General features: G+C 45.6%; 1 protein-coding gene across 6 annotated transcripts in view; it reads right to left on the reverse strand.

The window, feature by feature from the left end:
• Positions 1–12,721, reverse strand: part of CEP164 (centrosomal protein 164) — a 385,375-nt gene that overhangs the window by 122,935 nt on the left and 249,719 nt on the right. For all 6 annotated transcript variants that reach the window (XM_078682279.1, XM_078682276.1, XM_078682274.1 and 3 more), the window contains 4 exons: positions 10,250–10,618; positions 9,250–9,381; positions 7,684–7,900; positions 4,163–4,240 (listed from right to left, as the gene is read on the reverse strand). In XM_078682279.1, coding sequence (XP_078538405.1) covers positions 4,163–4,240; positions 7,684–7,900; positions 9,250–9,381; positions 10,250–10,618 — 796 coding nt within the window. The remainder of the gene's footprint in view (positions 1–4,162; positions 4,241–7,683; positions 7,901–9,249; positions 9,382–10,249; positions 10,619–12,721) is intronic.

The raw sequence follows: 12,721 nt of genomic DNA on the forward strand, positions 1-12,721 counted from the left end.
CCACCACCACCACATCCACCACTACCACCACGTCCACCACCACCACCATGTCCACCACCACCACGTCCACCACTACCGCCACGTCCACCACCACCGCCACGTCCACCACCACCACCACGTCCACCACTACCACCACGTCCACCACTACCATGTCCACTACCACCATGTCCACTACCACCACGTCCACCACCACCACGTCCACCACCACCACGTCCCCCACCACCACATCCACCACCACCACCACGTCCACCACCACCACCACGTCCACCACCACCATGTCCACCTTCACGTCCCCCACCACCACGTCCACCACGTCCACCACCACCACGTCCACCACCACCACATCCACCACCACCAAGTCCACCACCACCGCGTCCACCACCACCACGTCCACCACCACCACGTCCACCACCACCACGTCCACCACCACCACGTCCACCACCATGTCCACCACCACATCCACCACCAGCACCACCGCCGTGTACACCAGGTCCACCACCACCACCACCACCACCACACCCACCACCACACCCACCACCACGTCCACAATCACCACGTCCACCACCACTCCAAATACCACTCAGTGCCACATAATTATACGCCACATAATTACACTTGACTCAATGCAACATACACTCCACACACTACCACTCAGTGCCACATAATTATATGCTACATAATTACACTGCACTCAATGCAACGTACACTCCACACAATACCACATAATTATATGCTACATAATTACACTGCGCTCAACGAAACATACACTCGAAATACCACTCAGTGCCACATAATTACACACCAAATAATTACACTCTACTGAATGCAACACACTCCACACAATACCACTCAGTGCCACATAATTATATGCTACATAATTACAATGCAACATACACTCCACACAATACCACTCAGTGCCACATAATTACACGCCACACAATTACACTCTACTGAATACAACATACACTCCTCATAAGACCACTCAGTGCCAAATAATTATATGCTACATAATAACACTGCGCACAACGCAACATACACTCCAAATACCACTCAGTGCCACATAATTATATGCTACATTTTTACACTGCGCTCAACGCAACATGCAAAGAGGGGCAGAAAAGGGATCCACAGCCTTTGCTGTGCACCATGCCACGAATTTGTTCCATCTGCAGGCGTAGACCTGAGCAAGTGTCAACATTTTGAACTTCTCCTTCCGGAAGAAGCAATTGACGTCCATGAGGTCCAAGAAAGGACACAGGCCCTTGTCCTTCTTGGGAACCAGAAAGTAGTGGGAGTCACAACCACAACCTACTTCTGGGACAGGAACGCGCTCGATAGCTCCCTTGGCCAACAGAGCCGTAACTTCCTGCTGGAGAAGGGCTCGGATGACATGCGGTGGGATCGCGGTGGTATGGCTGGAGGGGTAGTCTCGAAGGGGAGTAGCCCCTACGGACTATTTGCAAAACCCACCTGTCCAAAGTGATGGTGCGCCAGTGAGAGAGGTGATGGCGAATCCAGCAGCCCACTGGCGATTGATGGGCCTGAAAGGATGGACTAGGAGGGGGTTGGAGGCTGCTGCAGAGGGGGGGTTGGTGGACTGGCCCGCCCGCTAGCCCCTGGAACCTCACCAGTTGTTTCCACGTTCCCGGCCACACAAAGGCTGGGTAACTTGCTGCAGCCTGTGGCCCTGGATGAAATGTGGCGGGGCATCCCTTCCGTAGCCACGAAAGGAGCGAAAAGCAGACTGTGACGGACGGGATGAGAGGCCCAAGAATTTGGCCGTAGCCCGTGAGTCCTTGAAGCGCTCTAGGGCGTTGTCTGCTTTGTCGCTAAAAAGGTGACGGCCATCAAATGACATGTCCATAAGGGTGTTCTAGACATCCCCTGAAAAGCCAGTAGACCTCATCCAGGCGTATCGGTGAAGCGCTAGATGTTGAAATGGTCCTGCCCAGAGAGTTGTCGGTGTCCAGCCCACAACGGATCGTAAACTTTGCTGCATCTCTCCCGGCGGAGACAGCCTGGGAGAGCACTGCCCGGGCCTCCTCCGGACACTGAGGCAGCATGTGTGCCACCGTATCCCACACTAAGTGCGAATAACGACCCAAGAGACATGCAGTGTTTATGCAGTCCTAAGCTGGCAGAAGAGAATATTTTATTGCAAAGATGGTCCAGCTTCTTGGATTCCCTTTCCGGTGGAGCGGTAGGGAAGACGCTTTTGGAGGTGGAGGCTTGGACCACCAAGCTCTCCAGGATGGGGTGTTGGGAGAGGAAAGTGGGGTCGCCCAGATGCCAGGCAGTGGCGATCATCCTGTCCACGGGAGCCTCTGTTTTGGGCCTGGACCACGTGCCCAAAAGGACGCCGGTGAGGGCCTCATTAAACGGTAGCAGGGGCTCAGAAGAGCTCGCCGCCGGTTGAAGTACCTCAGTCAGGAGGTTAGTCCTGATCGCCACAGTTGGAAGCTCGAAGTTGAGAGCCTCGGCCACCCTACGCAACACCACAGCGTATGACGCTCCCTCCACGGTAGCCGCGGTAGGAGGAGACAATATGCCAAGGTCAGGTGAAGTGTCAAGACCACTGGCATCCCCCAGTTCCTCTCTGCAGTCCTGCTCAGTTTCTAGCTGATCAGTTAAAGGGTCACATGACCCCTCTAAGTCCTCCTCACCCTCCTCTGGCTGCCAATTGGGTTGAAAATGGCCAGGGTGGAACACAGGGACAAAAGTACCCATCGGCGCCGGATCCGACTTCGGCCGACGCCGTTCCGGCTCCGTGTCCACGTCGGGAAGGAGGTCGCGTCGACGCCGAGCGCGGTAGGGGTGCCGGAGGAAACGGCGCCGGAGGACGTGTGATGAGGTCAACCGGCACCAATACGGATCCAGGCCTGGATCCAAGTGGGCCTGCAGTGCCGAGGTCGTAGCTGCCGCCGGCAAAGAACTAGGCCCCCCAACTGAGTCCGCGGGGCCCGAAGGCACGCAGGTGGGGTCGGTCCGCCCAAAGATGGCATGCATCGCCTCGTAGAACGTATGAAGCTGGGCGGGGGTCGCTCATGGTCCCGGAAAGGGAGGGAAGCTCGGAGTCGAACCGTTGGGCTCCATGCGCTGAGCCGTGGGAGGGGTACCACCTGCGGGCCTCGTCGGATCGGTCGACCGATGAGGAGAAGTCAAAGAGCGACGATGCTTCTTCAACTTCTTATGCTTCGACTTACCCGACCCAGAGTGCGAAGACTTCAATGATTTGTCAGAATAGCGACGGCTCCGCAACCGGTCCCTCGACCTCCCTCTCGACCGGGACCTCGAACGGCATGGAGCAGACTATCGGCGTTCAAGCAGCTTTTGGGACCGCTCCCCGAAGCCTTTGACAAGTGACAGTCGGAGCACGACTTGGGGTCGTGGTCGCGCTCCAGGCAAAAAAGAGGCACAGGCAGTGCGGATCCGTCACCAACATCAGCCGGTTACAGGAACCGCAGGCCTTAAAACCGGATATCCAACGTGCACCTGCTCGGAGTTGAAGACTTCGAAACAAGAAGTCGTCAAAAGTCGAGAAAAACTTAGTCAAAAAATGACTGAGGTACTGCTCTTCCCGGATCTGCGCTGGCTGGCGTGGAAAAAGAAAGAACTGACGTCAGCGCACGAGGGCGGCGTCTAAGTAGCTGCCGCAATGTCATCCCGGCGACCACAACGCAGATCACTGATGCGGAGCTGACTGATGCGGAGCCAACCGACACCACCTTCCGACATGCAGAGGTACTGCTGACAAAAAAACTTTCCGGATTTAGTCTGACACCTGGGGGTAATTCTAAGGTAAGGAATCTATAACTAATGTGTTTCTTTCAGATTTTAAGTTTAGCGAGGGACCTGCAATTTACAAGGGCGAACTTCATATTGTCTTGCTGGAATATCAGGCTACCTGGTTTGGGAGTAAAGGGGCAGCTAGTACAGCGAAGGGTCTCCTCACTTACCCACATTGAGTGGTAGCATGACCCAGCCTGCCCTTAATGCATTCCCTGAATATCGTTGGGGCTGGTCAGGCCACAAATAGGCATAGTGTGTGGCACCTGGCCCCTTCCAGACCCGGACGGGCACAGACGGGCTTGCCTTTGGCGGATTTGCAATGTTATTTCAAACATTTCCTTAGAAATTGATTTCTTTGGCTTAGTCTGCCCACCTTATGATGCTCTTTCTCGGCTTTGTCCTTCAGTTCCTGGAGCTCCTGGGAGTGCTGATACTCAAGCTCTTTCAAGGCCTAAAGAAAAACAATAATGAGAAGAATAGAATCGCTTTAAAAACATTGCCAGTCCCAAAAAAAGCAGGCATTAAGCAGAGAGACTTCTATGGACTGCGAGGGAACTGAGAAATGTCCCCTTTATGTGTACTATTAATGTATTGTGAAAAACAGACACATATGTGCAATACAGCAGCATCTTATAAACTGCGCAAATATACACTTTACTGCAGCACTGTGTACATTTGGGAGATGTATGTATTTGTGCAACATTGTATAAACAGGGCAAACATATCATGTATTGGAACACTGTGTTAACTGGGCAAAATGTGCATTATTGCATCTCTGTGTAAAGTAAACATTACACAAGATGTAATTTGGGAAAACATTTTATTACTGCAGCACTGTGGAAATGAGCCTCGGCAGAATGGAGGAAACAGGGCAAAAATTGCATTAGAGCAGCACTGGGATATTGGGTAAATATGTACATTACAGTGGCATGGTGAATTTTAGACCGGACATCCTTTGTGTAGCCTTCCCCTAAACTTTTTGCCTTCACTTGTCCTGTTAGTTTCTGTTGGCATTAGTACTCTGTGCACTTTACCATTGCTAACCAGTGCTAAGGTGATTGTGCTCTCTCCCTAAACCATGGTACACTTGACACATTCAATTTACTTGTAAGTTCCGAGTATACAGTACTACAATCAATTAGGGACTATAAATTACATTCTACCAGTGGGACTGCAACACTCATTGTGCCACCTACTAAAGTAGCACTTCAAAACATGTCTCAGGCCTGCCATTGCAGCATGTGCTTCAGTTTTAAAATTCCAATTCAACCTGGCAAAATAAACATATAAGTCACCCCTAAGGTAGGCCCTAGACCACCCATAGGGCAGGATTCATTATATTTAAAAAGTAGGACATGTGTTTTTAAGTTTCACATGTCCTAGTAGTAAATACATTAAAAACTTTGCTTTATTACTGTAAGCCTACCTCACTCATAGGATAACATTAGATTACTTTATTACAATTAATAAGTGCTAAAAAATGTATTGAAGCAGGTAGAAATGTCATGTTTGTAGTCAAATTAATTGTAATTTAAAACGCCTTTTAATGGCAACGTTGGATTTTACATTACAATTAAGAAAATTATACTTTTTAGAAAGTTTGCATTTTTCTGGCCTAAAGCTTCTAAGGCTTTCTCGAAGTTTCCAGCAGCCTAGAAGGGTTAATGGTTCCCCCATTAAGAAAGGGTATTGGATTCAGACAGTGAACAATAGGGAACTAGGAGTGGGCAAAATGGGTCATCCTGCTCGGATGCTTGGGGACAGTGCTGTTCCGTGTCCCACTTACATTTCAAAGGGATTGCCTCCAGCACACACAAAGAAACCTAACGCTCGTTTTTTTAACCCTAGACTTCTTTGAGCCTTGGTAGGGGAAGGAAGAACCTTCCACAACAAGATGTGTGTACCCTATTAAATTCCCCCACTTCAAAGGATGGCACCAGGTATAAATACTGGACCTCCTAAACCACTCTTCAGTACACTCCTGGACCTGCGGACATTGCAGAAGGACTGCCTTGTTTCCCTGAGAAATGCCCTGCTGCTACCCAGAGGTCTTTCCTGCTGTTGCTTGAAGTTTGCCTTGTACCTCAGAGGACTAGCCCAAGCTGGTTGAGGCCTACCTTGTTCCCCAGAGGACTGCTCTGTTGGTTACGGCCTGCTGTTTGCAAAGGAAGAACTGGGTTGTTCCCTTTATCCCAGGCTACCAGAATGGCTCCAAGGGTCAGTTGGCAGACCTCCTGTTCGGATATACAGAGACCAGCTCGAGAGACCTCCCTGAAACTGGCCAGTTGACCTGCTGCAACTGGATCTGCCAGAGCCCTGCTAGCCTCCGCTAGAGTGATCCCCAAGAGGTGCCTCCCCCAGGTCTTGAACCCTTGGCTGGCATCAGATTTTTCTCCTCTACAAGGATCGGAGAAGCCCTTAAGTTCTGGACTATTCATACCGGACTTTGAAAAGGAAACTTTTTCAGCTGGACTAACCTGGTCCCTATATCTGGCCTGCACCCCATTGCAGTCAACCTGAAGTTGTGACTTTCCACCAGGTCTAGCACAACCAGAGGACTGGGAGTGGCTTTTGTGCGTTTAGGTGCTTTACCTACCTAAAATAATTACACTGCACATCTCCTGATGTACTGATTGAATTTTTTTTGTTTTGGTCTAATTTTATTTAATCAAATTAGCTCTATTTTTCTAAATTGATTTTCTTGTGTTGTGTTTGCACTTTATTACTGTTTGTGTGCTGCAGAAATACTTTACACATTGCCTCCAAGTTAAGCCTGACTGCTTTTGTGCCAAGATGCCAGACGCTTAAGAACAGGTTAATTTAGTTACTTTTGTGATTCACCCTAGCAAGGACTGTAGGTGTGCTTCAGTAAGGGCTTCACCCTCCTCAATCAATGACCCAGTTTCTAACAGTGAATTTTAGAATATGTGTGCACTGATGCTGCACATGGGAACAAGATACAAGTGAAATAAAGCATTGTCAAAGTTGGGCAAATATGTACATTGTTTAGGCAGAGGAAGCAGTATCCTTTTGAAGAAATGTAGTTATGGTATCTACAACTTACTAACATCTGACTATCACAATCAGTTTCTTTAAAATGGCCATTGAACCCTATCCAGCCATTAATGTATTTGGTCAAAGTGTGCAGTTACATTTCCTATTTGCAACTAATGGTTTTAAGAGGAATATCTTCTGTACTGTTCGATTTAAATTCAATAACATTTTGAATTATATTAGTGCCACCGTCTACAACTGGGCCGATTGCCACAATGTTTTCCCAAAAACATCCTTGTGGGACAACCAAAAACCTCTCCTTCCTTTAAAATTCCCTCTAAATCCTGCACGATTTTGACCTAGGTTACTGGCACGGCAAGTTAGTCAAAACTGGAGATGATTTAAAGGCAACTTCACCAGGAGTTGCTTTCTGTAGCTTTTAGTAGTATCCTTGAGGAGAATCTCAAAACCCTTCCCATAAATTACTTCTAATTCCCTTCTACTATTAACCATTGTTATGATTCTATGTCTTGTAATATTCACCACTTCACATATTTTTCTCTTAAAAGAAATTAAAAATCACAGGACAAAGAAAAAACAATTCAATTGCCAACTGTGGAACCAATAACCAACTCCCTCAATGGAGAAAGAGGGGCTTGGAGGAATGGACGGTAAGTTAAGGGGAAAGACCCCCCCCCCCCCCCAACCCCAAACCCCAATCTATGGGAAGTTGAAGGGGGATTACTGGCTTATATAAGAGCCCACTGCAACCTTGATAAGCCTTTCCTTTATTAAAGTATGTAACCCACTCCTCATTACTGCTCATTTACAATGAATATTCAACCTGCCAACACAAAGCTGCAGTGTGGTTTGGGGCAGTGTCATATAATGGGAGACCACCTCTTTCCTTTGCTTCTCCAAGCTGCTCTTCAACTCCTGCAATGCCCGCTCCTTCTCTTCCACAAGCCTTGCCCGCTCTGTTTGCACGTCCCTATCAACCTCCTCCTTCAGCTTCTCCAGCTGCAGGGACTTCTTTTGCTGCAGGTTCTCCTGCTCCGTCCTCTGCAACAACTCCACCTCTGCTCGAAGCTCCTGCAGCATTGACTGCTTCTCAGCACTTTCAAGTGATGGGGAAAATAAGAGAGGAAAATAAAGTCAGAAAAATAAGTATTTTTCGACAAGTCCAGAAATGTGTTGTTCGCAGACTCATCTCTCCTTAGGTCAAGCCTTAAAAGCAACCTGATGGGTATTTGTCAACAAATGCACCTGATTTGACAGGGCAAGTCTTGTTTTAACAAAACGCAACATGCTTTTGTACGAGACAGCGTGGAAAACACCAAAATCTACACTTGAAAAGGAGACCATCTTCCTTTAGACACAGGGGAATAAAGACAACTGTCTGTTTCAGAACATGAATTCTCCAAAACATTAAAGATTAAAAGAGTAAATTCCAAGAATGCTCATTAAGTGTAGATGTAGATTTTGATGTGTGCAACATGCACAGGTGAACCTACAGATATTCTGCATATTCAAAAGCTGAGTGAGTCGGCTATTTCACAATCAGTTTAGCAGCAGAACAAAACAAGATTTTCCTACAAGGGAGGTCTTTAATATTACACTTACATTTTCAAGACAGCTGTGCAATGTAGGTCAAACAATACAATAATCCAAAAGAAGCACTAATAAACCACCTTAAATAACTGAAAATTTGTAAAAGCTCCAAATTATCTTTAAATAAGTCACAGATGTGGAAGAGAAAAAACAGCTTTTGTAAAATAGCAAATCATATCAATAAGTGATTCATGGGAACCACGTGTCGTCATATTGATCTATCTGTCAATTTATAATACATAACTTTTCATTCTTTGAGCGCATAATCTGGTTCAGTATCCACTCATCCAGCAATGGTAGTGAATTAGAATTCCACACCTTTAAAATGTGATTTCATGCAATTATTACAGCACATGCAAACCACTTTTTCTTGATGGTGGAGAGGTGAGAATCCCTTTAAATAATATGAGTCAATTCCAAACATTTAAATACTTTACTCCAAAATATTTCTGCCCTTCGACACTCGCATACCTAATGAGCCAACATACCTTGGTGCAAATCATAGTGCAACAAAAACCAGAATCAATGAAGGACAACATATAATCTACATTGTAAAAAGTACTAAATATTTTCCATAAGGGTAAATGACTGCAGCTAGGATTCCACTGTCTGATTTTGCTTCATGTTCAGTTTTTGTTTCCACTTATTTCTGAATGGATCAGAGGTGCAACTTCCCACAAAATTAAGTTTCAATTGGAGCCTACTGTATGAGGAATCCACTGGAAGAGTATCAAAAATCTAACCGGTGCAGTATTGGGCTCTCCAGCATATAAGGATATGAGGGTCATAAAAAATGCAACGTATTAAGCAACATATTAGAAATGCTCAAACATTAAAACATTAGAGAGGGTGTACCTTATTTTTCTCTTCTCCTCCTCAGTATCAAGTAGGAGCTGATCGCGAAGTTTTCGCAGTGTTGCGCTGTGCTCATCTCGCTCTCGAGTCTCCTCCTGCTCAGCTTCTAGCTTCAACTTTTCCTTGAGTGCTCTATAAGGCCACACATGGAATAAGAAAGTAATAGTGTTAATGTCTCAGGCTTCATAAACTTCCTTCCTCAGATCACCAAAGCCTCGCTCCAGTGGAGCCATTGAAAGACTATAGGGAAAGAGGTGTGTTGGAGGAAAATGTTATACGTACAGTGTGAAAAGGAGTGGGGGGACAATACAGCAGGATAAGGAGTGAAGGGAATTTCACTGGAGAGTGCAATAGGTTGTAGGGCATGACATAAGGATTGCTGTGTATCATTAAGAGGCAACACAGGCTGGGAAAAACAGCTTTTGTAAAAAGATTTAAACCTACAAATTTGCTTAAATTAAAGGTGCCTATGATTTTATAAAGTGTGTACATATTTAACTTGCACATTTTTAGAATGTAAAAGTATTTACTAAATGAAACCTCTTTGAAATTGTCCTACAAGTGTACAGTTTAAAAAGAGTTTGATGTCCGTTTTTTAAAATATACCTTTTTTTCTTAAAAATCGTTTTTATCGGTCCTGCATTGTAACAGAAACGTGTAAAATTGTATCATCTATGCAAATACCTAATTGCATAATCAGAACATTCCTTTGCGACTGAAATGGTTTAAAAACATGTTACAAAGGTCTGCTGGCTTTTACAAATTGTGCAGTTTTTAAAGTGTATATTGCGAGGAAGTCTGCTCCTTTAAACTTATGTATGCTTTCGAAAGTAAGCATAAGTAAACAACGTGATGTTCTTGGAATAGCAGTTCTCAAAAGTTTAGAAGGTAACAAGCTAGGTAGATGATCAGAGAGCAGGAAGCCATGCCCAGCCTCTATCAGACAGTGGGCAGAATTACGTGGGGTCAGTGTTATCAACTTTGGGAACAGATATGGAACCTGAGGTTGTCTGCTTGCTCCTCGTGAAGGCGGCGCTCTGCGTCCTGCTCCTCATTTTTTAGTTTCTCCTGAAGGGCCAGCAGGCTTTGTGTTCGCTCCTGGAGCAGACGGATCCTCTCCTTCTCAAGCATCTCTTCAGTCTCTCGAGCCAGGTTTGCAGGGGGCTCCTTCAACAGTCCTTGTGGCATCTTCTCCGGGGGTTCCTGCGATGTCACATGTAGGGGCTCTAGTGAGATCTCCTTCGGGTGCTCTTGTGGCGTCACTATTGGAGGCTCAAGTGGCGTCTCTTTTTGGGATTCTGGCACAGTCTTCTTTGAGGGCTCATGAGGAGTCTCTTTTTGGGGCTCCTGTGGCATCTGTTGGATTCGCCTGCAGTAGGAGTAAAGAAAAGACAGCCATGAGAGCAGTTAATACAACCGACGTCCCAGTGACATATCTGTTGTCCCCTACAAAAATGTCTGGGAAGGTTGTCGGGAGAGTTGGAAGCTGCCTCTAGGTGGGGGGTGAACTAATCAAAGCATCCTGCAGTGTTACCACTCTACAAACTGCTGACTCTGTTCAGAGGTGCACTGGAAGGCTGAGATACCTGGGACAGCCTTACAATCCCAGATTCAGAAAAAAACATGCTCCCAGCTCTTTCAGAGGCAGACTGTGCAGAAACCTCGATTGGAAGGGCATTATTAAATATCCGCCAACCAACCGAATACAGCACACAGTACTTTTAAACACTAACTGAAGCTCCGATTGGGAAGCTACTTTGTGTAGTTTTGCTAGAGTAGAACATTTTGCACTTCAATATCTCCCATGGCCAACTGTAACTGGTGACTCAGCCATAAATATTTCCATCCCTTATGTTCGATTTAGCTTCGACACATGTCCAGCTCTCTCAAGCAGCTATAAAGCTGTAAGAAAGCTATATTTACATTTACAAATAAAATGAATCTACTTTTACACTGGCGAAATAACCTCTAGATTTAAAATTACTGATTTAGTCAAAATGCTTGCTTCTTTATTCATAGGGAAAATGTTTGTTATGCAACAATAAATCTCCCGCAAATATCCCTTGTACCTGGAGTGCTTCACAACAGGAAATATTTGAAACAAAGAAGCACATATATATCTGCTTACTTTTCATTAACAAGTGCAATATTAAACATAACATAACTCCTGCATGAATTATAAAGAGAAAATTCTTAAATATAAAGTTATAAGATTTATTTATAAATTTTGCACACTAGGACCTTATTAAAATTCTAGAAAAGACACTCAGGACGTATTGATACAAGGGGGAAGAGTTCAAACTTGCAGGAAAAATGTCAAGGAATGCCCCCTCCACCTAAAAAAAAAAAAAAAAACACACTCACCAACTTTGTAAAGTTTTTCCAATTAATTTGGTAAAACACTGCATGTTTTTAATACGGACTACGCATGCACTTTGAGCTCTTATCGCTCTTAGATCAAAAATAGTTGATTTTCCAATTTTTTAAAATTTATTTTGCTCTCACTATTCTGAAATGCTTTCTGGGGCGGTGATGAAGGATGATAAAAAGGTGAAGGCATTGCGATAGTTTCCTTCCCTTTTGTAGATTTCCACAGCTCTGGTGAAGAACGCATTGTCTTATTACAATAATGATAAATTCAAGTAAAGTGCACAAACACAGGATGGACCATTTGTGTGGGTTCATGGCAGGGCGGCAGTGTTTGTAGAGAAGCGTGAGCAGTCATGAGAAGAATGAAACTACATGCCAGCCTCTCACCTGTAGAGTCCTGCCTGGGAATGCCCCTTCAAGTCCTATGTGAAAGGAACCAAAAGTCATTTTCGTCCTTCCCATAGCGACCCTCTGCGAATAGTCCACTCTGCACCCAGTAGTGGCCTCCAGTTCCTCAGGACTCCTCCCCAAAACAAAACCAATGCCTATGTGCAAACGTTTATTATGTGGAGAACAATGCATATATTGATGTATCCCCCAATTAAGTGGCAAATGCACGTATCTTCTGAGAAAGTATGCAACAGTACAGGAAAGATACACTTTGCTACTTTTCATCTGTCATCCTAGAAAAGATACCAAACAGCTCCTCAATGCCATCGGCTGTCATCACCCAGAAAAGATACCCGACAGCTCCTTAGACCCATCAGCATCTATATGCAAGAGAGTCTTCCCGGCAACTTGGAAATGAGCCAAGAGTGGAGTGATGTTAATAAAGGGTACAGGTTCGGGCGGGGGGTCTTTTCATGAGCTGAGGGAGAGGTTTCATTGGATTGGTAAGGATAAGTTCAAACTCTCAGCAAATGCCTCGTGTCCATGAGCCCAGATCTGTGTCAACCAGGCTGGATTATGACTAGGCTGCTATATGGAGATATGATTCACGGAAAGGCGCATGTATGCAAACATGGCGGTATGTTTGCGGTGTCGTACAGAGGTCATAGAGCATTGCAAGGGGTTCTTTATATTTCACAGGGTGCAGTCACAT

This window comes from Lissotriton helveticus, chromosome 3_1, assembly GCF_964261635.1.
Source record: "Lissotriton helveticus chromosome 3_1, aLisHel1.1, whole genome shotgun sequence".
Taxonomy (NCBI): domain Eukaryota; kingdom Metazoa; phylum Chordata; class Amphibia; order Caudata; family Salamandridae; genus Lissotriton; species Lissotriton helveticus.